At 43.5% G+C, this 25,987-nt stretch overlaps 2 protein-coding genes across 2 annotated transcripts in view; one reads left to right on the plus strand and one right to left on the minus strand.

The window, feature by feature from the left end:
- LOC139549328 (ATP-binding cassette sub-family F member 3-like) lies at positions 1-22,714 on the plus strand. Its single transcript, XM_071359711.1, is given in 22 exon segments — positions 1-13; positions 16-105; positions 12,383-12,530; positions 12,684-12,760; positions 13,011-13,066; positions 13,209-13,306; positions 14,458-14,580; positions 14,927-15,193; positions 15,340-15,420; positions 15,906-15,965; positions 16,050-16,106; positions 16,354-16,376; positions 16,490-16,545; positions 17,195-17,395; positions 17,655-17,731; positions 17,971-18,015; positions 18,116-18,248; positions 18,611-18,699; positions 18,815-18,906; positions 19,542-19,674; positions 21,115-21,202; positions 21,394-22,714. Coding segments are annotated over 22 exon segments (2,166 nt in total). The 3' UTR covers positions 21,553-22,714.
- The window catches only part of LOC139549327 (protocadherin Fat 4), a 34,332-nt gene continuing 31,033 nt past the window's right edge, over positions 22,689-25,987 (minus strand). Inside the window, exon 22 of the mRNA XM_071359710.1 lies at positions 22,689-25,921. Coding sequence (XP_071215811.1) covers positions 24,555-25,921 — 1,367 coding nt within the window. The 3' untranslated portion in view covers positions 22,689-24,554. The remainder of the gene's footprint in view (positions 25,922-25,987) is intronic.

Consider the following 25,987-nt stretch of genomic DNA (forward strand, 5'->3'; position numbering starts at 1 on the left):
ATGCGCTGTTCTTGTGGATGAGCCGGTGTATCATGGCGACATACGTGGATATTCTGAAGAGCGAGTTTCCCGAAATTGACACCGAAGTGTTCGAATATATCACGGGTAAGAGACTGTAAATGAATGGAGAGGGTGTGTGGATCTCGTACACTTTAAAATGCCACCGGCTAGATGAGTGGCGGGCGGCTTCTTCTCCACGTGAAGTAACGTTAGCTAGCATAGCCGTCCCATAGCGTTGACGCTCGGTCAAGCCAAGTTAGGGAGACTAGCTAACGTTAGCTTGTAGCTAACAAGTAACATGCCATTAGTTATCCTATAATCGGTCCGGTTGAACAACTAACTGGGTGAGCTAGACTAGCTAATTTATTGCCTTGAATTACTAGCGAACTAGCTGCTTCTGTGTAGATTTACCGGCATGTAATAGTACATGGGAATTCGTTATATAGCGCTTTAAGGACCCAAAGTCGCAAAACAAAACAGCCTAAACATGAACAAAGAGAGGGGTTGACTCAAGGAAGGGAAAGCGTAATCTTATCTATGTATGGGAAGGTTGGGTTTTGGTTATGAATCCGGCTTACATAGTTTTCACCACTTCCGAATTCGTCAGACGAAGTTCCTCCCGTATTCATTTTGGGGGCACGCGGTACTGGGGGTTGTGGGAAGGTGTGCGGCGAGAACCCTACAAGCCAAGCGTTATAAAAAGTTACGCCTCAATCACACCGACAGGTAATGTATTTTGGTACACCGTAAATGCATTAATCTCCAATGGAACGCTGCGTTTGCCTTGCAGCGATGCAGAGCGTTCATATTAACTGCTTGACATAAATGGTAGCAGAAGGTGAATGTTGAACTTTTATTGTACACACATCTAGATGATGCTGCGTGACCATTTTGCGCTATCAATTCAAGGATTTTATTGGCATGGGAAACATATGTTCACATTGCAAAAGCAAGTGAAGTAGATAATAAACAAAAGTTAAATAAACAAATTCACTGTCGGTGTGATGAAGGCCTTAAGCGCTGCTCTACTTTATGCAAATTGCACGCTGCCACCGCTGCCGTTAACCAATCAGCTGAGGAGCAAATGTTTGCTTGAAAATCTTCAGTTCATGAAACCGTTCCGCCTGTCATTTGTTCTGGGCAAGCAAAACTAAAAAAGATGGAGGACGGTCAATCATCGCAGTGTCTGGTTTTTCAATTCTATGTTATGTCACTTTGCTAGATAGAATACAGAGACAAAATCAGAAGGTAAGTGGCATGGAGGAGGATTGTGAGTGAAGAGAGATTTGCACAACAATTTGTGCTGAGTGTTTACCCTTAAATTCAGGTTATTTTTTGTTTTTTAAATAACTAATTGACCAGTGTTGGTTCAATTATTTGAATTCCATTTCGTAAATGTTTTTTCTGTGATTTCGATGTGCAAATTGCACAGTTTCTCTTGAGAAATCAGATCCAGCCAAACTGCACTGTAGTAGGGAGTTGAAGTTTCCAACAGGCCAATATTCTACATAGTTTAAGTGCATAATTTCCTACAATGACCATAATCCATTGCGCATCTACTTGTCTGGTCAGTGTTTCTTTTAGGCCTGCTATGGAAGAGACAAAATAATGCATGATTGTGAGGGGATGTAGAGAGCAGCTGTTACTTCATAAGGTATCTACCTGAAAAAATAATTTGTATTGCCGATTGTTATGAAAACTTGAAATTGGCCCTAATTAATCGGCCATTCCGATTAATCAGTCGACCTTTAGTTTGGACCATTCTAGTTTGTTGGTGATGTGGACACCAAGGAACTTGAAGCTCTCAACCTGCTCCACTACAGCCCCGTCGATGAGAACGGGGGAGTGCTCAGTCCTCCTTTTCCTGTAGTCCACAATCATCTAATTAGTCTTGGTTACGTTGAGGGAGAGGTTGTTATTTTGGCACCATTCAGTTAATTCTAAGTTCAATAATCTGTCTGTAAACAATTGTTGGTAAAAGTACTTGTGTCATGAACAAAGTAGATGTCCTAACCGACTTGTCAAAACTATAGTTTGTTAACAAGAAATTTGTGGAGTGGTTGAAAAACGAGTTTTAATGACTCCAACCTAAGTGTATGTAAACTTCCGACTTCAACTGTAGTTGGTGAACCAGGCGAGCCACTCTAAAATGTACAGTTTGTTACACATTGCCACAGATGCCTCAAGTTTTGAAGGAGCGTGCAGTTGGCGTGCATGCAATTGGCATGCTGACTGCAGGAATGTCCACCAGAGCTGTTGCCAGAGAATTTTATGTTAATTTCTCTACCTTTGATGAAGCTGAAGAGTATGTCTTTAGAAAAGCGCTTTTGTTGGGATAAACTCATTATGATTGGGTGGGCCCTATGCTCTCCCAGGCCCACCCATGGCGGTGCCCCTGCCCAGTCATGTGATATCCATATATTAGGGCCTAATGAATTTATTTCAATTGACTTATTTCCTGATGTTAACGTTAACTCAGTAAAATCGTTGAAATTGTTACATGTTGCGTTTTCTATTTTTGTTAAGTATATTATAGCTTATGGCTCTTATTATACCTGTGTTATGAAATTGATAATTATAGCTCACTTCCTGTAAATACATAGGCGTACATGTAACATGCACATGAATGGGTACTTTGCGTCTCAGAAATTGTAGCTTTGACTTACATCTCTCTTCACCCACCATCACCAACAATCTCTGCAGTCCCCATCTCTGCTGTCCAAGGTAGAATTAGAACATTCCCACGCACCATTATTTTCCTTTTGGATTATTTTAAGTTAGCTTACAAATTGTCCGTGCCTTATTTGTACAATACAAGGGATGGATTTGAATGTCAGAAGTATCATGTAGAAAATCTGGCTTATGGTTAGCCTCAAACATAATCTACTGGTTTCATTTTAAATTGAACATATAGCTAGCTCAACAATATGAAAATGATATGAGTTTAGCTATTCTCTGCTTCAGATGTACAATGACCGTGTACATGCCCATTAGGCCAGTAATGCCATCATAGGCCTATGGCTCAATTGGTGACGCGTGCCATTATGACAAGCTACCAAATGGGTTCACATGGCTGATATCCTGAGACAGTGACAATCAAATAAAACAGTTTGGAGAGCTCACAACTTACCAAAAAAGCACATTTTTCTTTGAAACCAGAAAACGGACAAATTAGAGACTCATCACCTTCACCCCTTTTTTAATTTGTGTTATTACGTTGTATTACTAATTAGGCCTACAGTTATTTACCATTCTCGGAGTGGAAACATTGTTTGTAGAGTTCACAACCTGCTACACTTGTGAGACAAGTTTTGGTTTATTTCGTAACCACAATTTATGACTCGTACAGTTTTTCATTGTCTTTTGTTTGGAGTGCTCCATGTGAGCAATGATCATGGGTCTGGTTTCTCTGTCTTGTTCATGTTGAAGGGGAGAGCACATGCCTGAGCACACCTAGAAGTAGCAGTATTTTGAGCTCTTTTCTGTAACAGTATTTTGTACGTAATGTTTCTGCCACTGTCTCTTATGACCGAAAAGAGCTCACGGATATCAGAAGAGCGATTACTCACCTCGAACTGGACAAAGATTTTTTTCTTTAACGAGTCGGACGCAAAGGATCTACTGCTTTGTCGAGACACGGCCCAAATCCCTGTCATTCGCATGAAGAGAAGTTGCCAATACTAGGGACGCAGGTCTGGGTGCCTTGTGAGAATTTATCAGCAGATGGGTAACCCGCCTCTACTATCTGTCCTATTGGCCAACGTGCAATCATTGGAGAATAAACTGGATGAGCTCCGTTCAAGAATATCCTACCAACGGGACATTAAAAATTGCAATATCTTATGTTATACCAAGTCGTGGCTGAACAACGACATGGATAATATACAGTTGGCTGGGTTTTCCATGCATCGGCAAGACCGAACAGCTGCCTCTGGTAAGAGAGGGGGTGACAGTCTGTGTGTTTCTCAACAGCGGGTCGCATATTCGAATGTTAAGGAACTCTCGAGGTTTTGCTCACCTGAGGTAGAGTATCTCATGATAAGCTGTAGACCACTCTATTTACCAAGAGCGTTTTAATCTATATTTTCTTGTAGCTGTCTATTTACCACCACAAACCGATACTGGCACTAAGACCGCACTCAACGAGCTGTATAAAGCCATAAGCAAACAAGACAATGCTCATCCAGAGGCTGGGCTCCTAGTAGCCAGGGACTTTAATGCAGGCAAACTTAAATCCGTCTTACCAAATTTCTACTAGCATGTCACGTGCAATGAGAGGGAAAAAAACTCTAGACCACCTTTACTCCACACACAGAGACACGTACAAAGCTCTCCCTCACCCTCGATTTATCAAATCTGACCATAATTCTATCCTCCTGATTCCTGCTTACAAGCAAACACTAAAGCAGGAAGTACCAGTGACTCACTCAACTACTAAAGTGGTCAGATGACGCAGATGCTAAGCTACAGGACTGTTTTGCTAGCACAGACTGGAATATGTCCCGGGACTCATCCGATGGCATTGAGGTGTCCACATCAGTCACAGGCTTTCTCAATAAGTGCATAGATGACGTTGTCCCCACAGTGACCATACTAACAACCCAACCAGAAGTCATGGATTACAGGCAACATCGGCTAGAGCTGCGGCTTTCAAAGAGCGAACTCTAACCAGGACGCTTGTAAGAAATCCCGTTATGCCCTCCAGACTAACCATCAAACAGGCAAAGAGTAAATACAGGACTAAGGTTGAATCCTACAACGCCGGCTAGGGTTGCAAAGGGTCGGAAACTTTCCGTGAAATTTACGTAATTTTTTCCATGGGAAGTTCAGCCCCGGAATTTTGGGAATTTTGCTTAAATTCATCAAAGTTAGCTTATAGCAGTGAACCTTTTTTGTGGGATACACATAAGGCAATTCTAGGTCTTGTGGCATGTTTTGGTTAAACTTTCCCCATTTCAATGGAATTGCAACCCTCTGCATGCACAGTGCATTCTTCCATCACATGTGCAGTGCACTTTTCCATCACATGTACAGCTGATTTTCAAGATCTTGCACACTAATGAGATGCTATTGAGCCCACACTACTACACTGTCTGAGCCAAGGACTACATGCTTTCTGGTAAGTTTTGATTACAATACTGGGTGGGGTGAATATATTTTGTGACATACATGCTTTTTTGTTAACTAGTAAATAGTAGCAACAGCAAAGTGTTTAAATCATTTCTAACTTGTTATCAATTTCTGCTTGTTAGTTTTTGCTACCATGTGGGTTTTAGCTTGCTTGAGCCTGCTAACTGAGGAGTGTTAATTCATCTGTTTCCATACATGTTTCATTTTAAAACATTTATCTTACAAAGGAGTTGTTTAATCTAACTGCTTAACTATTTATCTGTACATGGAATTGTTTTTAATTATTTTTATTTTTTTTTAAATTCTGATCTTTACAGGAAAATACCACGGGCACTATCTGATGTGTGGAGACATTTCACTGCAGCTAATGTAGAAGGAACAGCTGTGTACATTTGCAAATACTGTGCCAAATAATTTGTGAAGAATGCAACAAAGATGCAGAATCATCTGGCCAAGTGTATAAAGTTCCCTCAGTGCTCACAACAAGCAACCTCTGACAATAGTCTCTCTACTTCTCTTCGAGTTAAAAATTATGAATCAGACACATTATCGATAGCAACAGCTCATGGTCCTCCTGGAATCATAAGTTGTTGTTTTTTACTCAATGGAGGAACGTAGTCAGAGAAATGCTGATGAATGTCTTGCTCTAGCTGTGTATGTAACTGGTTCACCTCTGATGCTCACTGGCAATGTGTATTGAAAGAGATTTCTGAATGTTCTTCGCCCAGCATACACCCCTCCAACCAGACATGCTTTATCTACTCATTTGCTGGATGATGAGTTCAACAGAGTTCAAGTGAAGGTCAAGCAAATCATAGAGAAAGCAGACTGTATTGCAATCATCTCTGATGGGTGGTCGAATGTTCGTGGGCAAGGAATAATTAACTACATCATCTCCACCCCTCAACCAGTATTCAACAAGGGCACAGACACGCCGGTCTCTACATTGCAGATGAGCTAAAGGCAGTCATCAATAACCTCGGACCATAGAAGGTATTTGCACTGGTGACAGACAATGCTGCGAACATGGAGGCTGCTTGGTCTAAAGTGAAGGAGTCCTACCCTCATGTCACACCCATTGGCTGTGCTGCTCATGCATTGAATCTGCTCCTCAAGGACATCATGGCACTGAAAACAATGGATACACTCTACAAGAGAGCCAAGGAAATGGTTAGTTATGTGAAGGGTCATCAAGTTATAGCAGCGATCTACCTCACCAAGCAAAGTGAGGAGAATAAGAGCACCACATTGAAGCTGCCCAGCAACACTCTTTGGGGTGGTGGTGTCATCATGTTTGACAGTCTCCTGGAGGGGAAGGAGTCTCTCTAAGAAATGGGCATATCACAGTCTGCTGATATGGACAGCCCCATCAAGAGGATCCTCCTGGATTATATATTTTGGGAGAGAGTGGTAAGCAGCCTAAAATTCCTGAAACCTATAGCAGTAGAACATTGCACGGATTGAGAGAGACAATGCCATCCTGTCTATCAGACTCTGCTTGCAGATATAAGCTAAGAAATCCGTATGCTGGCAAGAGCATCCTGTCTGGTGCGGAGATCAACAAGCCCCATGGTGTCAACACTACCGTGTCTCGCCACCTTGGCCTGAATGAGAGCAAGGTTCTTGGCAGTCTGGCGAAGTACACTTCCAAGCAAGGGCTTTGGGATGGAGATACAATATGGCAGTCGTGCCAATATATCTCATCAGCCACCTGGTGGAAGGGACTTTGTGGATCTGAGGCTCTTTCCCTTGTTGCCTACATCCTCCAAATCCCACCAATATTTATTGTACCTTTTATTTAACTAGGCAAGTCAGTTAAGAACAAATTCTTATTTTCAATGACGGCCTAGGAACAGTGGGTTAACTGCCTTGTTCAGGGGCAGAACGACAGATTTTTACCTTGTCTTGTAACCTTTCGGTTACTAGTCCAACGCTCTAACCACTAGGCTACCTGCCGCCCCAACATCAGCTGCATCCGAGCGCAACTGGTCCTTGTTTGGGAACACACACACACCAAAGCATGCAACCAATACAAGGGTTGAAAAATAGGTGGCCATCCGGGCAAATTTGAGACTTTTTGAGCCTGACAATGAGCCATCCTCAACAAGGTTGGAAAGTGACAGTGAAGATGAGGCCTCAGTCTGATGTTAAAGAGGTGGATATTGAGGAGGTCAAGGGAGAAGACATGGAAGCCTGAGAGGAAGACAACCAAAGCTTTAGTTTCTAGACTATAATTTTACTGATGTTTTTGGGAGATGCATTGAATCATTCAATATTACCTTTATTTTGTTGTTCAGTGAAAACATCCCATGTGAAGATAATGGGCCTCTGGATGCCTATGTAGATATTCCATTAAAAATCATCCATTTCCAGGTACAATAGTCATTTACAACATTAACAATGTCTACACTGTATTTCTGACCATTTTGATGTTATTTTAATGGACAAAAAATGTGCTTTTCTTTCAAAAACAAGGACATTTCTAAGTGACCCTAAACTTTTGGACGGTAGTGTATATGTGTGTGAGTGAGACGTTAGTAAAATTCTTGAATTAAGTGTTTTCATCATTCTAGATCGCAGCCGGTAGCAACGAAGAAGCACTGCCATGTGTGTGGACCCAAGGACAGGAAGACCCAGTACACATGCATCAAGTGCAAGAAATACATTTGCAACACACAGTAAAACTCAGTCCCTCATGTAGTGTGTAGACTGACCTTAATTTGTGTTCAATGGGGCTCATTTATCATTTCCATAAAATACTGGATGTAAAATTTGACCTTCCAATTTGTTCAGCTCAAAGCAATAAACATCAATAGTGATAACCTTGTTTTGTTTATATTAGTTCAAGATAAACATGATTTATTCCACCCATTGTCTTGTTAATTTTTTTGCTTTTATCAATGAATGTGATCTAGCAGAGGAAAATGGCAAATATTAATCATGTATGCTTTCTATATTGCTTGTAATTGATATAAGTCAACATCTACAGTTGAAGTTCGAAACTCGTTTTTCAACCACTCCACAAATTTCTTGTTAACAAACTATAGTTTTGGCAAGTCGGTTAGGACATCTACTTTGCGCGTGACACATGTAATTTTTCCAACAATTGTTTACAGACAGATTATTTCACTTATAATTCACTATCACAATTCCAGTGGGTGAGAAGTTTACATACACCAAGTTTACTGTGCCTTTTAAACAGCTTGGAAAATTCCAGAAAATGATGTCATGGCTTTAGAAGCTTCTGATAGGCTAATTGACATCATTTGAGTCAATTGGAGGTGTACCTGTCTATGTATTTCAAGGCCTACCTTCAAACTCCGTGCCTCTTTGCTTCACATGGGTAAATCAAAAGAAATCAGCCAATACCTCAGAAAAAAACTAGTCCTCCAGAAGTCTGGTTCATCCTTGGGAGCAATTTCCAAATGCCTGAAGGTACCACGTTCATATGTACAAACAATAGTACGCGAGTATAAACACCATGGGACCACGCAGCCGTCATACCGCTCAGGAAGGAGACGCGTTCTGTCTCCAAGAGATGAATGTACTTTGGTGCGAAAAGTGCAAATCAATCCCAGAACAACAGCAACGGGCCTTGTGGAGATGCTGGAGGAAACAGGTACAAAGTATCTATATCCACAGTAAAATGAGTCCTATATTGATATAACCTGAAAGGCCGCTCAGCAAGGAAGAAGCCAAAACTGCCATAGAAAAGCCAGACTACGGTTTGCAACTGCACATGGGGACAAAGATCGTACTTTTTGGAGAAATGTCCTCTGGTCTGATGAAACAAAAATAGAAGTTTGGCTATAATGACCATCGTTATGTTTGGAGGAAAAAGGGAGATGCTTGCAAGCCGAAGAACACCATCCCAACCGTGAAGCACAGAGGTGGCAGCATCATGTAGTGGTGTGCTTTGCTGCAGGAGGGACTGGTGCGCTTCACAAAATAGATGGCATCATGATGTCAGAAAATTATGTGGATATATATTGAAGCAACATCTCAATACATCAGTCAGGAAGTTAAAGCTTGGTCGCAAATGGGTCTTCCAAATGAATAATGACCCCAAGCATACTTCCAAAGTGGTGGCATGTGAACTTTCATGTGCCTTAATAACAAACTTGTATGCCATCTGTAAATATGAATACAGCTGTTAAATTACTAGCCTAGTTGTTTTAGCCAAGGAAAAAGACGTCAATGTTCCCGCTAGCCAGGATTGGCTGAGTTAATGAGTGTGATGAACATGCCGAGAGATGAGTTCGGATTTGTCTGCCATGTAGCTCGCTTCTGTCTATAATATGAGCGGTCAGTATGTGTAGGTAATCCTTTCTCACGTGTCTTTTTGAAATATATCATGTTGTAGAACTGCGTAAGTGTTTCTCTCCACTTCCTGGAGGACCAAGTTTGGAAATCATTGGAATTAGAGTATGATAGCTAAGGAGATGGAGAAAAATCTGGCGTTTGATTGCAAATATGCAGACGGAGTCGGAAAGAGAACAGAAGGCTGTTGTAATCCGGAGAGGTGTTTTATACATCTTAAAACTAAGTGCGACCATGACATCCGTGACAGAGAAGGAGAAGCGTCCATCCATGTATACGGGTAAAAGAGTCTAGCTAGCTACATTTTCAGATATTACACCTTTCTAATTTTGTCAAAGTCGTTTTCATTTCAAATTGAAATGTACTGCTAGCTAGCTAATGTTAGCTGGCTAGCTAGTTAATGTTACATGTTTGATCTGTGTAGTAATATTATTCGTATCTCAGAGCCATTTGCATTGCCAGTTATATAGCCTAATGTTAGCTAGCTAACATTGAACCTGGTTGGTTAGCTACCTGCAGATTCATGCAGGGTAGTAACGTTATGAGCTGGGATTATGGTTCATTGTTTAGCTAGCTACGTGTCTATAAACAAAAGACTACACAATGCAAGTAACTATTTCAATAGAATGTCTATGATATCATTGTGACAATTGTCGATAGACGTAGCTGGAAAATTCGTTCTGGCTATCTACTCCGATTTCAGAACACTCGTCTGAGTGTGCCAGAGCGCAGAATAACTGATGAATTTACGAACGCTCAACACCCGTTGAATATGGCCGGTGTCAGTAAACGTTGGAAGAAAGCGTAATTACATTTTTGCCAGCAGCACAGTTGCAGTCACCAACGCTCTGGATAACATAACAGCCTAACTAGCTCTGCTAGGGTGAGTAAAATGGTCAGTGAGCTATCATTTGTGTCTGGAAGTAGCTAGCAAAAGTTAGCTTGGGGGCTTGACTGCTGTTGTTAGGTCAGAACGCTCGGATCAACCCTACTCCTCGGCCAGAGCGTACAGTGTGCGCGCTGAACGCTCCGAGAGCAAAACACTGAATTTACAAACGGACAATCTGACCGCTCTGAGTTTACGAATGCCCAGAGAACATTCTGGCACTCCAGATTAAATTTACGAACACACCTGTAGTATAAGCCAGCCTTTAGTCTTTAAATCTTTGGTTGTTTAGTACATATACTCACATGTGAATCCTTAAAGAGATGGGTGGGGCTAAAGCTTAGGAAGGTGTGAACGATGCTGAATGAGTGTAGACAAAGAGCTCTCCGGTAGGTACCAAAACATTCAAGGGCCATTTTCTCAAAAGTGAGGTTACAGGTTTATCAAATTTCAAAGCAGAATTACTTCCCCATTGTTTCTCAGCTGTAGTGTATGATATACCATTTTCTAGCTCTGAGTCTCTACTTTTATCCAATGTAATAAACACTTTCAAATTTTGCTACATAAGACGGAATCGAGCCGGTCGGTCACAATTGGTAGTTAGTCTTGTCCCATCGCTGCAACTCCCGTATGGACGAGAGAGAGAGAGAGAGAGAGAGGCAAAGGTCGAGAGCCATGCATCCTCCGAAACACGACCCTGCCAAGCCGCACTGCTTCTTGACACACTGCTCGTTTAACCCGTAATCCAACCGCACCAATGTTTCGGAGGAAACACAGTACAGCTGGCGACCGAAATCATCGTCCTTAGTGCAACACTCACTACCGAGTTCCAAACTGCCGAGCAGCCGCACACAAGCCTAAGATCACCATGCACAATGCCAAGCGTCGGCTTGAGTGGCGTAAAGCTCTGGAGCAGTGGAAACGCGTTCTCTGGCGTGATGAATCATGCTTCAACATGTGGCAGACCAACGGATGAATCTTGGTTTGGCGAATGCCAGGACAACGCTACCTGCCCGAATGCATAGTGCCCACAGTAAAGTTTGGTGGAGGAGGAATAATGGTCTGGTGCTGTTCATGGTTCTGGCTAGACCCTTTAGTGCCACCTCATTGAACACCTTTGGGATGAATTGGAACGCCTAATCGCTCAACATCAGTGCCCGACCTCACAAATGCTCTTGTATCTGAATGGAAGCAAATCCTCGCAGCAATGTTTCCAACATCTAGTGGAAAGCCTTCCCGGAAAAGTAAAGGCTGTTGAAGCAGCAAAGGGGCGGACTAACTCTGTATTAATGCCCATGATTTTGGAATGGGATGTTTGATTAGCAGGTGTCCACATACTTTTGGTCATGTAGTTCATCTGCTTTTTTTTGCATTGGATGCGTCTCAATCCACCGCATCTGCCTATGTCGCACTTCTGCATCTGCGGTGAAAGATGACAGCGCCAGAGAGGTGTCTGTCAGTCCATGAGATGTCCCGAAATTAGGTCTAATCACAAAATACGAGACTCACGAACACAAGCGTCTTGGGGCGCGTCTGAAGTCGGTACAGCTAATCTGGGAACTTCTGTCTGAAACGTCCGAACAGTTTGGGCTACACACTAATATGACCCACCTGTGCAAAAAGTGAGACTCTGTTTTGCTCTAGGACTCCAACAGGCCTCACAAGACTCGTCTGGAGGTCCCCTGTAACCAGTTGAAAGCATTTTATGGAAGTACTGTATATAAGGAGACTGTTTAGTGACAAATACTTGTTAACATAAACAAACTATGTCTTCTGATCTTATATCTCTCCGATATAGGATAGACACTTAAGAACAAGCTTTCTTAAAACAATTTGGGGGGACAATATAGCACTAAGTCCCAAAATAAATGTTTCATCAAATAATGTTTGTATATATTTTTTGATACTTCAAGGGATACCCTTTACCCCCCCCCCCCCCTGCAAAAACATGAATTTAATATCTTTCTGGATTTTCTATGGTTTCTGTAGAACCACCTGCAACTGGAAATGGACATTTCTAAGATATATTTCTATCCTGTGTGATAGGTGTGTTGGACTGTGGAGGGGCGGAGTTTGAGGATGGAGAGGAGGTGTATGATGCGATTGGTGGGCTGCTGCAGGGGTCATCGGCTGACTGTAAAAACGAGGATGACATCCGGGACATCTGTCAGCAGATGTTCAACACTCTTAAACTGTGAGTGCAACAAACACACAAAACCTTATCACCCACCTCTTTCACAACCAGCGTCCAACACAAAGATTAACTAACTGCCACACACCAAAGGCTTATAATTGATGTAATTCGCTTGCTGATTCATCAAAAATATACTCATGTCTTTTCCATCAGGAGTAACGGCCATGCCGCTTCAAAGCAAGTGCTGCTCGACACTCCGGTGCAGTTGTCTCAGATATCTGCAGAGTGTGGTAAGTCTGCAGGGGACTTAGGTCTTGCCCTTTGTTGTCAGCTTTACGGTCCAGCATACAGTTGTGTATATGTAGTGATGTATACGTTTGATATTCATTCTGGTAGCCTGTAATTTTCTATCTGCTGTTTTTAGCCTTTCTTCCTATTTTCTCTCCCCTTCCTACCCCCTCTCCCATGTCTTTTTAATATCCTCCCTGACTTATTGCTGTGTCTCATTCCACTCCTTCTGTCTTTCCCCTCTCGTCTCAGTATCTGCCACTAACGACGTCCAAGGGATCTGGATGATGAAGAGGGGCCAGAATACAGTAAAGTATTTTTTGTTGTTGTTGCATCGTATCTTCTTGTGTATTATGTTCCTTTGTCGAAGCTACAGTTCTGACTTGGGCCTGTGTTTTTCTCCTGTCGACTTCATCCACTTTGTCTTCTTCCACACACACACCGCCTCAGACTGTGGATGCGAGGAAGCTGGAGAAGGCCGAAGCCAAGCTGAAGCAAAAACAAGGGAGGAGGAATGAACGGGATTCGCAAAAAACAACTAGTCCACTGTGAGTTTCAAATGCTTTTCATCTACACCCGAAGACTATGCAAACAGTTTATCATTGGCAGTGGTGGAAAAAGTACCCAATTGTCATACTTGAGTAAAAGTAAAGATACGTTAATTGAAAATGAATCAAGTAAAATTGAAAATCACCCCGTAAAATACTACTTGAACTCTGCGAAGCATTTATTTGGGCTGCAATTTGTGAGGCTGATAACTCTAATGAGCTTATCCTCTACAACAGAGGTAACTCTGGGTCTTCCTTTCCTGTGGTGGTCCTCATGAGATCCAGTTTCATCATAACGCTTGATGGTTTCTGCGACAGTACTTGAAGAAACTTTCAAAGTTCTTCATGTCTTAATGATGGACTGTCGTTTCTCTTTGTTTATTTGAGCCTTGCTTGCCATAATTAGGACTTGGTATTTTACCAAATAGGGCTATCGTCTGTATACCACTCCTACCTTGTCACAACACAACTGATTGGCTCAAACGCATTAAGAAGGAAAGAAATTCCACAAATTTACCTTTAAGAAGGCATACCTGTTAATTGAAATACATTCCAGGTGACTACCTCATGAAGCTGGTTGGGAGAATGACAATAGTGTGCAAAGCTGTCATCAAGGCAAAGGATGGTTACTTTGAAGAATCTCAAATATAAAATATATTTTGATTTGTTTAAAAAGAAAATGCTTACTACATGATTCCATATGTGTTATTTCATAGTTTTGATGTCTTCACTATTATTCTACAATGTAGAAAATAGTAAAACATAAAGAAAAACCCTGCAATGAGTAGTTGTGTCCAAACTTTTACTGGTACTGTATATAAGTACAAAATACCCCCCAAAAACGACTCAAGTAGTACTTAAAAGTATGTTTTCTTAAGTACTTTACACCACTGATCATTGGTTTGGTATTGTGACAGCAAAAATACAGATTTCTATTCACCGATGTATGATGAAGTTCGGTTACAGTGTCAGAGTGATATGATTTGGACTGATGTTTCACCTCTGCCTGTCTGTCATTCCTCTGTCTCTCTTCCACTGTCTTTCTTCCTGTACTCATTCTCTCTACTTCTATCTCATTCGTCTCCTTCTGGTTCCCTCTGTGTCTGTCTCACTCTGTCCTTGTCCGCTCTGCCTACCTCTGTTTGTCTCAGGGTACTGGAGGAGGCATCAGCCAGCCAGGCCAGTAGCAAAAAGGACAGTCGCGTTGACTTGTCCGGGAAGAATCGCACCTACGACATCCGCATCGAGAACTTTGACGTGTCGTTTGGCGAGCGGTGAGGATCATTCAATGCTGTGTTAGCTAGACATCGTTTCCACCAGTATTTACCTGCTATTTCAAATGAGTTGATGTGGTTATGATAGTTACTTTCTGCAAATGACTTACAAAAATTCACCTGCCTGATATCAAATGGTGCGTAGTAGTGCTTGTTTAATAAATTAATGGCAAACAACTAAATGAGTAAATCATAGGTTATTCCTGTGTAATTACCCTTTTATGGTTATTTCTTATTTAATACCAGACAGCGAGAGAGCGACAAACGGAGTAGGAGAGAGACAGAGACATTTAAGTCTGAACCGGAAAGCAATATGCAAGCAAATTGTCTCTCTCTGATTTTCCAGGTCCTTGCTGCAGGGAGCGGAGCTGTCTCTGTCGACAGGTCGCCGCTACGGCCTGATTGGCCGCAACGGCCTGGGGAAGACCACGCTACTGAAGATGCTGGCGAGCCGCAGCCTGCGCGTCCCCGCCCACATCACGATCCTGCACGTGGAGCAGGAGGTCGCTGGCGATGACACAGGGGCGCTGCAGAGCGTGCTCGAGAGCGACACGGTCCGGGAGGGGCTCCTGACGGAGGAACGCCTGCTGAATGCGCGCATCGCCAACGGAACGTACGTCAGTCTTACTTACTCCTTACTTTAGGAGGAGTCGATACTGGCCGCCTTGGCAGATTTAAATGTTTTTGCAGGATTTTTACACTTTTGGGTTTGGAACTGCAACAGTCACTAAACCTGCAGTTTATTCTATTCCATGTTAGCGCTGAAGGAATGGAGACTGTTCGACTGTCGGAGATCTATGCTAAACTGGAGGAGATTGAAGCAGACAAAGCACCTGCCCGGTAAAGAGCCACACTAAACATGTCTGTACATAATGTCATATCTGTGTGTACCTTACATTAGCCGTATATTTAGATATGTACATAATGTCATATCTGTGTGTACCTTACATTAGCAGTGTATTTAGATATGTACATAATGTCATATCTGTGTGTACTTTACATTAGCAGTGTATTTAGATATATACATAATGTCATATCTGTGTGTACCTTACATTAGCAGTGTATTTAGATATATACATAATGTCATATCTGTGTGTACCTTACATTAGCAGTGTATTTAGATATATACATAATGCCATATCTGTGTGTACCTTACATTAGCAGTGTATTTAGATATATACATAATGCCATTGGTGTGTATACTGTACAACAGATGACTATGTACTTTGCAGTATAATTGTAGCAAGAGTCTATGCATGTTCTGGTTTGATGATTGTTTGCCGTTTCTCTCCCCCCCCCCCTCTCTTTTCCTCTCTTTTACACAGAGCTTCAATCATCCTATGTGGTTTAGGTTTTTCTCCCAAAATGCAAACGCTGACAACCAAGTAAGTTGCTGTCTGTGTGTGTGTGTCTGTGTGCGTGCGTGCGTGTGCACGATTAACTGATCTCTCTCTGTGTTCTCTTCACAGGGAGTTTTCTGGAGGGTGGCGAATGAGATTAGCTCTGGCTAGAGCTCTCTTCGCCAAGTGAGTCTCTGCTTGTCACTTTTATCCAAAGGACAGTCTTCCCAATTAAAATACAAGGACAGAGATTATATTAGAATATGTCTGTACATTTATAAATCTCCAATGAGCTATTTCCTGAATCTCAATGTATTATAGACCATCAATTCAATAGACAGATTATCAAGACATAATCTTGTCTCTGCTAAATATTCTAAAGCTAGCTCCAAGTCTCTAAATAATATGTATATTTGTATTGTATCTCTTTTAGGCCTGATCTTTTGTTACTTGATGGTGAGTGATTAAACCACATGAAGTATTTTTGTTTGATCAGTTCAATGGTGTCCAGCAGTCAGTGCAAACGCCCTCTGACTGACTGTTGGTCTGTCTGTCTGTTTGTTCCTCAGAGCCCACCAACATGTTGGACGTCCGAGCCATTCTTTGGCTGGAGAATTACCTGCAGGTAGGTTACTCCTGCTTCCCGAATCCAATTCAGTCCCTTTAAAAGCATTGGATTGGTGAAAGCACAGGCAAGCGTGGACAATAGGGACTTTCTACCGTATTTCTTACCCCAATCCAGGGCAAGGGGCGTGAATGAGTGTACATTTCAGGGAGAAGGGTAGAAAATAGGAGCATACGTTAAATTGTTTTAATTTCCAGAATGTGCTGGGTAATTCAACTTTTGCCTCTGTGGGTGTCCTTGAGACAAAAGGGGTCCTCTACATTGGCATGGGACACATCTGCTCACGCTCATGAGCCACGCAATACATGGTTAGCCTCAAATGGATTGTGTTGTATCACGAATTAGGAAATTGCGAACAACACTCAAGCCAAAATGCGACTTTAAGGTTGTGTCCCAATAATATTTCCCTTCTCCTGAAGTGTGCACTAATTCACTACTACTACACATCTAAAGACATTGGATTTGTGGAGGCATGGGCTAGCTGGAGTTACCACCATATTTCTTCTACCACTTATTTCCTTCCAAATCACTGAATGGAAGTGAATGAATGCACACTTTGGGTGGAAGGAGAGATAATTGTGACATAACTAAAGCAAGAGCAACAAGTTCAACTTCCACATGGCCTGTTTAACTCCTCCACCCCCCACAGACCTGGCAGACCACCATCCTGGTGGTGTCCCACGACCGGAACTTCCTCAACGCCGTGGTGACTGACATCATCCACCTGCACTCGCAGCGGCTGGAGAGTTACCGCGGCGACTACGAGAACTTTGTCAAGACCAAAGAGGACCGCCTGAAGAACCAGCAGAGGGAGTACGAAGCCCAGTTTCAGTACAGAGAGCACATCCAGGTTTGGAACCCACACACTGGCCTACACACACACATTTTATCTCACATTGAGCTATGCACATACAAACTAAAAGGCCTAAAAGGTAATAACAATGCACTTTCTAAGCATTTTTGTCTTTGCTGATTAGTGTGTTTATTTGATATGACCTTGAAATGCCAAACGTATCAACATCCTGCTAAATACTATAATATATCATCTAATAAGTATCTTATTACTATACATTATAATCGTGGATCGATCGCCTCCCTCTGTGTGCCAGGTGTTTATCGACCGGTTCAGATACAACGCCAACAGAGCGGCACAGGTGCAGAGTAAACTGAAACTGTTAGAAAAACTGTGAGTAACCATCTATTTCAAAGTAAGATGTTTAACATGCGCCCCACCTTGCTTTCTCTCATGTAGTGCTCCCTGGGAATTACAGCCTGAACTTCATTGTAAGGGATAACTTCCGTCTTGCACATGCACGATGACCTCTGCGCGTTTGTTTGCCTGTGCACAGCGGAATGGTCATTGGAAAGCATATCTATTGTCATCCGTCGTACATTCCCTTGCTGCTCTTCTCTTGTCTCCTGCAGGCCGGAACTCAAACCCCTGGAGAAGGAAACCGAAGTCACCTTAAAGTAAGAGACCGCTCCTCCTGTCCCGAATGAAGTCTGCGTTCAATTCTCATATTAATCTGAGCGCTAACGTGTGTGTGTGCGTGCGTGCGTCCGTCCGCAGGTTCCCTGATAACTTTGAGAAGCTGTCTCCCCCGGTGCTCCAGTTGGATGAGGTGGAGTTCTACTATAACACTGACCAGCGCCTCTTCACACAGCTGTCTGTGTCTGCAGACCTGGAGTCTCGCATCTGCATCGTACGTATTAATCACACTGCTCTCAATCCTGATGACCAGATCTAAATCACATGCACTGCTTAATAGTTAGGGATGCACCGATGTGGTCATTCTGGGCTGATGCCAATATTTTCTTTGCAATATCAACTGATTCAGATATTTTTTTCATTTTATGGCCCTTTTAAATGTCCTAGCACAGATGGGACGTGCAACAACGTTTCTATGTTCATAAGGCTAGTAATAACATATCTTTGTCCCCACATCGGGTCAATATGGTCACCCATCAATATTGTACTTAAACCTGTGAGACACTTCCACAGACAATGCTCTGTGCAACCTTCCAACTGCTAAAGTAGTACCTACAGTCTCTCTCTGTCTCTCAGGTGGGTGAGAACGGGGCGGGTAAATCCACCATGCTCAAGCTACTGATGGGAGAGTTAACGCCTGTCAACGGCATCAGACACGCCCACCGGTGAGGTTCCATGCTTGACGTCAGCCATGTTCCTCTGCTGCTATAGTGTGTGTCTCAGTGGGTGTGGGTGCGTGCAGGGAAGTAAACGACAGCTTTATTTCCCTTTCTCGCTCAGGAACCTGAAGATCGGTTATTTCAGTCAGCATCACGTGGATCAACTGGACCTCAACGTGTGTTCAATTGAGCTGCTACTCAACAAATTCCCAGGTGACCACCACCACCACCGAAACACACCAATACTGATCATTATCAAAGCATTGGCTGTGTTCATTAGGCACCAAATGCAAAGGAAACTGATTGGAACAGGACTACCTGGACTTTGTCCAATAAGAAATGCCCCGTTTTTTTCCCGTTGCGTGCCCTAATGAACACGACCCTGGTGGTTGTTACGCATCTCTATGGCGGGTTAGATGACAACGTCACGAAAACAATGCGCTCGCTTCAATGGGGGCAAAAGGCAGTGTGTTGTCATTCCGGACAGCCAGATGGCTAGCAACAATGACAGGAAGCTGCCACGTGAGGAATCGTTGGTTGCTCGTTTCAGCTAGTTTTATCTTGTTCTTGATACCATGTCTTCTTTTGAGGTGTGTTTTTTTTTTTTTTTTTTTTTACTGATGCTGATATGGCTTAAGATTCGCTAGCTAGCTCACCAAGAACTGTACAGATGTATTTGAGAGACAAGTGCTATTTATGTTTTCAATAAACATTTGAAGACTAATTATAATTTACATTCTGGCAACAGTCTAAGCCAACCCTGTCTGTTTTGGTCCATGTTGCTTAACAACCAACCCATCGCTAGCCTGCAGTCTTTGTCATCTGTAACCCCTTTTTGTCCCTCCCAGGTCGTAACGAGGAGGAGTACAGACACCAGCTGGGTGGCTATGGGATAACAGGGGAGCTGGCAACTCGGCCAGTGGCCAGTTTGTCAGGAGGGCAAAAGAGCCGGGTTGCCTTCGCTCAGATGACAATGCCTTGGTAATGCCTTTTATTACACTCCATGGCCGCAACATTGTACACGGGACTGTCATATTGTAGTAGTAAACTAGTTTTAGTGAAGTTGGGAAAACGTCCTTGTACGAGCAGTGTATAACCTCCAGACCATGACGTTTAATAATGGCATCGTAACCATGTTAGCCCCGCTGGGTTACATTTCTCTATCCTTCAGATGTTAAACCGACTCTGGTCACTCAACAACCCATGGTAGTTGTTGCAAGAGTAGTGTCCGGGCTAAATTCCCTGATGGCTCCTCTTACCATCACAGCCACCTAATCATCTTCCCCAGCCTCCAATTGGCTTGTTCAACCTCTCCTCTGCCCTGTAACTCATCCCCAGGTCGTTACTGTAAAAATGAGAATTTGTTTTCAACCAACTTACCTTGTAAATAAGAAATATATTGTACATCTGTCAAACTGCCTTGATAACACTAGGAACAGAACTGGAGAGAGAGGACGCTATTCATTTGAGAAGTGATAACACTAGGAACAGAACTGGAGAGAGAGGACGCTATCATTTTGAGAAGTGATAACACTAGGAACAGAACTGGAGAGAGAGGACGCTATCATTTTGAGAAGTGATAACACTAGGAACAGAACTGGAGAGAGAGGACGCTATCATTTTGAGAAGTGATAACACTAGGAACAGAACTGGAGAGAGAGGACGCTATCATTTTGAGAAGTGATAACACTAGGAACAGAACTGGAGAGAGAGGACGCTATCATTTTGAGAAGTGATAACACTAGGAACAGAACTGGAGAGAGAGGACGCTATTCATTTTGAGAAGTGATAACACTAGGAACAGAACTGGAGAGAGAGGACGCTATCATTTTGAGAAGTGATAACACTAGGAACAGAACTGGAGAGAGAGGACGCTATCATTTTGAGAAGTGATAACACTAGGAACAGAACTGGAGAGAGAGGACGCTATTCATTTTGAGAAGTGATAACACTAGGAACAGAACTGGAGAGAGAGGACGCTATCATTTTGAGAAGTGATAACACTAGGAACAGAACTGGAGAGAGAGGACATGAGAGAACGCAAGTAGGAAGGTGTATTTCAAAACAGGTGTTGAGATATATATTTTTTTTAATGGAAGCAGCAAGCAATTCAATTGTGAACCTCAAACAGCTAGCATTTATGCTAATGCTAAAACGATTATACAATTCTTCACATTAAGTCTAGAGATTTGGCGACTACAGTGTTTGTTAGTCCCTACAAATTTGCAAGGGAATAATTGCTACGTCGAACAGCCACTTCATGGCGCTATAAATAATGTACTATTGTGAACACTTGCATGTATAATGCTCCAATGCAGCCATCTCTTTCAGCCTGCTCATAAGCCAGCAACAGCCCCCCGTTTCATTGCTGCTTGTAGCTACAGATGTCTCTCTTACTCACTTTTTCTGTTTCTCTCTCAGCCCCAACTTCTATATCCTTGACGAGCCGACCAATCACCTGGACATGGAAACGATCGAGGCTCTAGCGAAAGCCCTCAACAAATTCAAAGTAAGCTTGTTAAACCAGAAGAGAAAATGTCCTTTATCAGTTGAGTAAATCTGGACAAACTGTCATTCATGGATCGCTTTTCTTTATAAGCTTACTTTGGCCACCTCTAGCTAACAATCAATGGAAGTGATAGCTCTTGAACACAGTTTTAATGTGCGTTCATACCCTTTTTAACTCTATCCTCTCCTCAGGGTGGAGTGGTCCTTGTCTCTCACGACGAGCGTCTGATCCGGCTCGTGTGCAGAGAGCTGTGGGTCTGTGAGCACGGGAACGTGCGGCGAGTGGATGGGGGCTTCGACGAGTACCGGGATATCTTGCAAGAACAGTTCCGCAAGGAGGGCTACCTGTGAGGGGCAACTCACCCATTACGCCAACTATGACAGTCATGCCAAGTTGCCAATTGACTTCAATAACCTAAAGCCCCCCCACTCTTCACTCCCTGACTGCCAATCATCATCCTCAGGGGGAGAACTGAGTTTAACTGGCTACTGTCCCGGCATCCTCTCTGCTCCCCCACACTACCGTTTTTGTTTTGTTTGTGATTTAGTTTGGCCCGGCAGTTCAAAGTGGCATACTCTTGTCTTATTGTCCTGAAGCAGACAAGTTTTAGGGTACATGGAGGGTACAAAATCTGTCCACATGGAATGTCGATTGTGTGTGTACTCCGAAACTGCTCCGGCCTTGCCACTCCCAACCTTCCTGATCATAATAGTTTGAGCTGATTTGGTTCACTTAACATCAAGGAGGATATTCCATCCTGTGAAGGTGGGGGTGTTGTACCCTCTAACTGTTAACCCCATGTGGGCAGCCATCTTGGAATAACGTTACATCCTTTTAGATCATTAATATCAGTGAAGGGATGAATATGTATTTTTCTCTCCATTTCTTCATCCGTGTTGAATATGTGTGTGATTGAGTGCGAGAGGATACATTTCAAGTGATATGGGATGATGTTTCTCCTGAACATGTGTGCTCGTGATGGAGAGGGATCATCTCTTAATCAGTGGAACCTCGGGCTGAGCTGAAATGGCACCCTGTTCCCTACATAGTGCAGTATTTTGGGAATTAGCCAAAAGTGCACCATAGCGTCATTTCAGACACCCCTGGTCGTGTTCATTGGGCACCAAACAGAAGAAAACAGTCTGAAACTGAGGGACTACGTGGTCTTGTTCATTAATTAGAAACGCTCCTTTTCTGTTCCAAATGTTTTCTGTGGCGTTCCCTAATGAACACGATCCTAGGAAACATCCATATGTGTTAGCATGGGAACCCACCAGCACAACAACTTGTACAACAGCAGCAGCTGGCGCCAGGTCTCTTGGGAAGAAGCAGCAGTATCTCCAAGTAAAGAGGGGTATTATTATAAATATATATATATACACACATCTTAAAGACTATCAGAATAAAAAACGAAATTCCTTCCTCTTCAACGTTATATCGCTAACTTATAAATAGCTGTTTAAAGAACTATTCAATCATAACACCATGCCAATAAAAAAAGCTTTAATCATCCATTCGCCAGGTCTGCTCTCTCTGCTATTGTGCAACTAACACCATGCAACGTGACTTTATTATTTTGACAAAGTGGACCCCGTTTCATAACAATCTAGAGAAGATCTATGGATAGAGTCCATATCCAAGCGACAGAAAACACTGAAATAATATAAATGTTTTGTGAAAATTGTAAATGGATGCTTAATCAGTCACAGGTTGAGTTCATAAAGGAGTGGACTGTGCGTGTGTATATGGTGCCATACAGACTTGTCGATTACTTCAGAGCTCTCTGCAGATTGGCGTACCTATAGAAAGTAGAGCTAGTCAGCTCTACAGATTGGCGTACCTATAGAAAATAGAGCTAGTCATCTCTCTACAGATTGGCGTACCTATAGAAAGTAGAGCTAGTCATCTCTCTACAGATTGGCGTACCTATAGAAAGTAGAGCTAGTCATCTCTCTACAGATTGGCGTACCTATAGAAAGTAGATCTAGTCATCTCTCTACAGATTGGCGTACCTATAGAAAGTAGAGCTAGTCATCTCTACAGATTGGCGTACCTATAGAAAGTAGAGCTAGTCATCTCTCTACAGATTGGCGTACCTATAGAAAGTAGAGCTAGTCATCTCTCTTCAGATTGGCGTACCTATAGAAAGTAGAGCTAGTCATCTCTCTTCAGATTGGCGTACCTATAGAAAGTAGAGCTAATCATCTCTCTACAGATTGGCGTACCTATAGAAAATAGAGCTAGTCATCTCTTCAGATTGGCGTACCTATAGAAAGTAGAGCTAGTCAGCTCTCTACAGATTGGCGTACCTATAGAAAGTAGAGCTAGTCATCTCTCTTCAGATTGGCGTACCTATAGAAAATAGAGCTAGTCATCTCTCTTCAGATTGGCGTACCTATAGAAAGTAGAGCTAGTCATCTCTCTACAGATTGGCGTACCTATAGAAAGTAGATCTAGTCAGCTCTCTACAGATTGGCGTACCTATAGAAAGTAGAGCTAGTCATCTCTCTTCAGATTGGCGTACCTATAGAAAGTAGAGCTAGTCATTTGACACTGGGGGGGGGGGGGGGGGGTTTGTTTATCTGGCCCGGGTTACCCCAGTGGGAGGAGTTTGAATTGGGTGAAAAGGGACTGCCCCCCGGGCGTGAGCCAGGTACCCCGATATGGCCAAGTCAACTCAAAACAAAAGTGACGTAATGATGCGTAGGATTATGTGATTGTTTTGTTAACGCTTTATCTGCCTTCAAAATGAAAACTAGTTTATTTTCTGGCAAAGAGATGTATGTTTCTGGACGATGCACCATGCTATCTTGTTGACAACATGACCGAGCTGCGCAGATTACTGTTAGATCTGAGAAGGGTGCTCCTCCCTCCCAGCTTTCGCCCGATGATGTGAAGGGCCGTTGCCCGGTTCAACCCTGGCCAGCATAATAAAACTCCCTCAATGTAAAGAACAGTAGCACTGGTGCTGAACTGTTTCTGCATTCAACTGCACTGTTGCCTATTAAAATGAGACAAAGGTGATCTAAATCCGAAATGGAAGGTAAACAACACAATGATGGACAGCTTTGAGTGAACATGAGACTATTTCAATGCAATAGTCAGTGAAAATAAATGGGTGGGATAGGATGTCTGAGAGCATTGCATTGCATTACAATATAAATATAGTCATTTTGCATACTTTACATTCTGCTGTCCACAATACTGTTAACACACATTGCCAGGGATGTACTTTACCCTCAATTACGATGCAAACACCTGCATGAATAAAAGCAAACTCATTCCCTGGCACAGCTTCTTACAATGAAACAATTCTTGTACATTTTCAAATCCATTTTCTTTTCATGACCTGTCATATGATCTCCTCCAGATCGCTTTGCCTATCCCAGTCAGGTGGTTGTTCCATTGGCAGCCCTGCTATGTCCTCAAACACTGGGGCGTAGGTGTGGAAACACACACACATGTTCAGGAGCTGCTCCCAGTGTTGAGGGGAATCACCAGAGTCAGCCGTCCTAGTCCTGTACTGGGCCTGAGAGGGGGGCACAGGGTCTCTGAATGGGGAAGGGACAGGCAGGCTCTCCGCTGGTTCTCTGTGGGTGCGGATGGTGATCAGTGTCCGCTCCCGTAACAAGCCCTGGGCGCTTAGTAGAGAGAAGTCCCTGTCAAAGTCGACCTCTGAGCAGGTAAAGGAGCTGTGGGTGTTGCTGTCTGAGGAACTGTCCATCCCTCTGTTTATCCCTCTGGTAGCTCTGCCAGGTCTGGGCCATTGAGCCAGCTGATGTAACTGAACATCCACAGGGCTGTTCAGCTTCCTCACCTCCTCCACAGAGAGACACTGAGGAGGACCCCTCAGCCCTGGCACTACCAACCTCCCGGGGAAGCGCTGCTCTTCATCATCTACCTGGCTCAGCGGCCCACTGGCCATACCACATCCTCCGTCTCTGGAGACTCTTTCGTCAGGGTGTGTCAGGGGCCTCTGCCACAGCTCCACTGGCCTCTCTCTGTCATCTGGATTTGGGGAGCCTGGCGTTTTCTTCTGACATCCCCTCACTCCAGTCTCTGTCCTCTCCCAATCTGTGTTATGGAGAGACCCAGTGAGCCTTAGAGAGCCAGTGTCAGATTGGAACACACTGTCTATCTCGTAGTATTCCAGCTTCTCACTGTGTCCACCAGCCTCCACACTTGACCTGGCTGTACTGTAGCCGTCCTGGACAGCCTCCCTCGGTTTGTCCGCCCGGATCACGTCAGGTGGCTTCCCTCTCACCGCAGGTACAGAACTAGTGGTCCTCGGGCCTTCAAAACAAAACGCTCCGTTGTCCGTCCCTTCCTCTCCACGTTGCGGGGAGCCACTGTCAGCCTGATGCTTCTGTGGCCGGTGGCAGCAGGCATTAGCATTGCGTCTCCCCAGGCAGAGGAACACACCCAGGCCCAAGCAGAGGAGGAAGGAGGTGACGGGGAGAACCACACCGATGACCCACAGAGGAGCGGAGGGGCCCCCAAGGGCCTCCTGATCAGAACACACTCCTGCTCCTCCCCGGAAGTCCTCTGGTGGAGGGGAGGAGCAGAGCTCACAGGAGCCAGCCGTGAGGCAGATACAGGAGCTGTTCCTAGTGCCAGCCGAGCCACCGCAGGCTGGAGCAGTGGGACAGGGCAGAGAGAGGCATGGTAGTCTGGCGTTGGTGGGGACATCCTCAGGGCAAGTGGTGGAAATACAGGAGCCTGGATGTACCAGAGGAAATGTGTGTTACAGTATGGACCGGTAAGAGGAGCCTATCTGTTAGATTT

Source organism: Salvelinus alpinus, chromosome 22 (genome assembly GCF_045679555.1).
Source record: "Salvelinus alpinus chromosome 22, SLU_Salpinus.1, whole genome shotgun sequence".
NCBI lineage: Eukaryota > Metazoa > Chordata > Actinopteri > Salmoniformes > Salmonidae > Salvelinus > Salvelinus alpinus.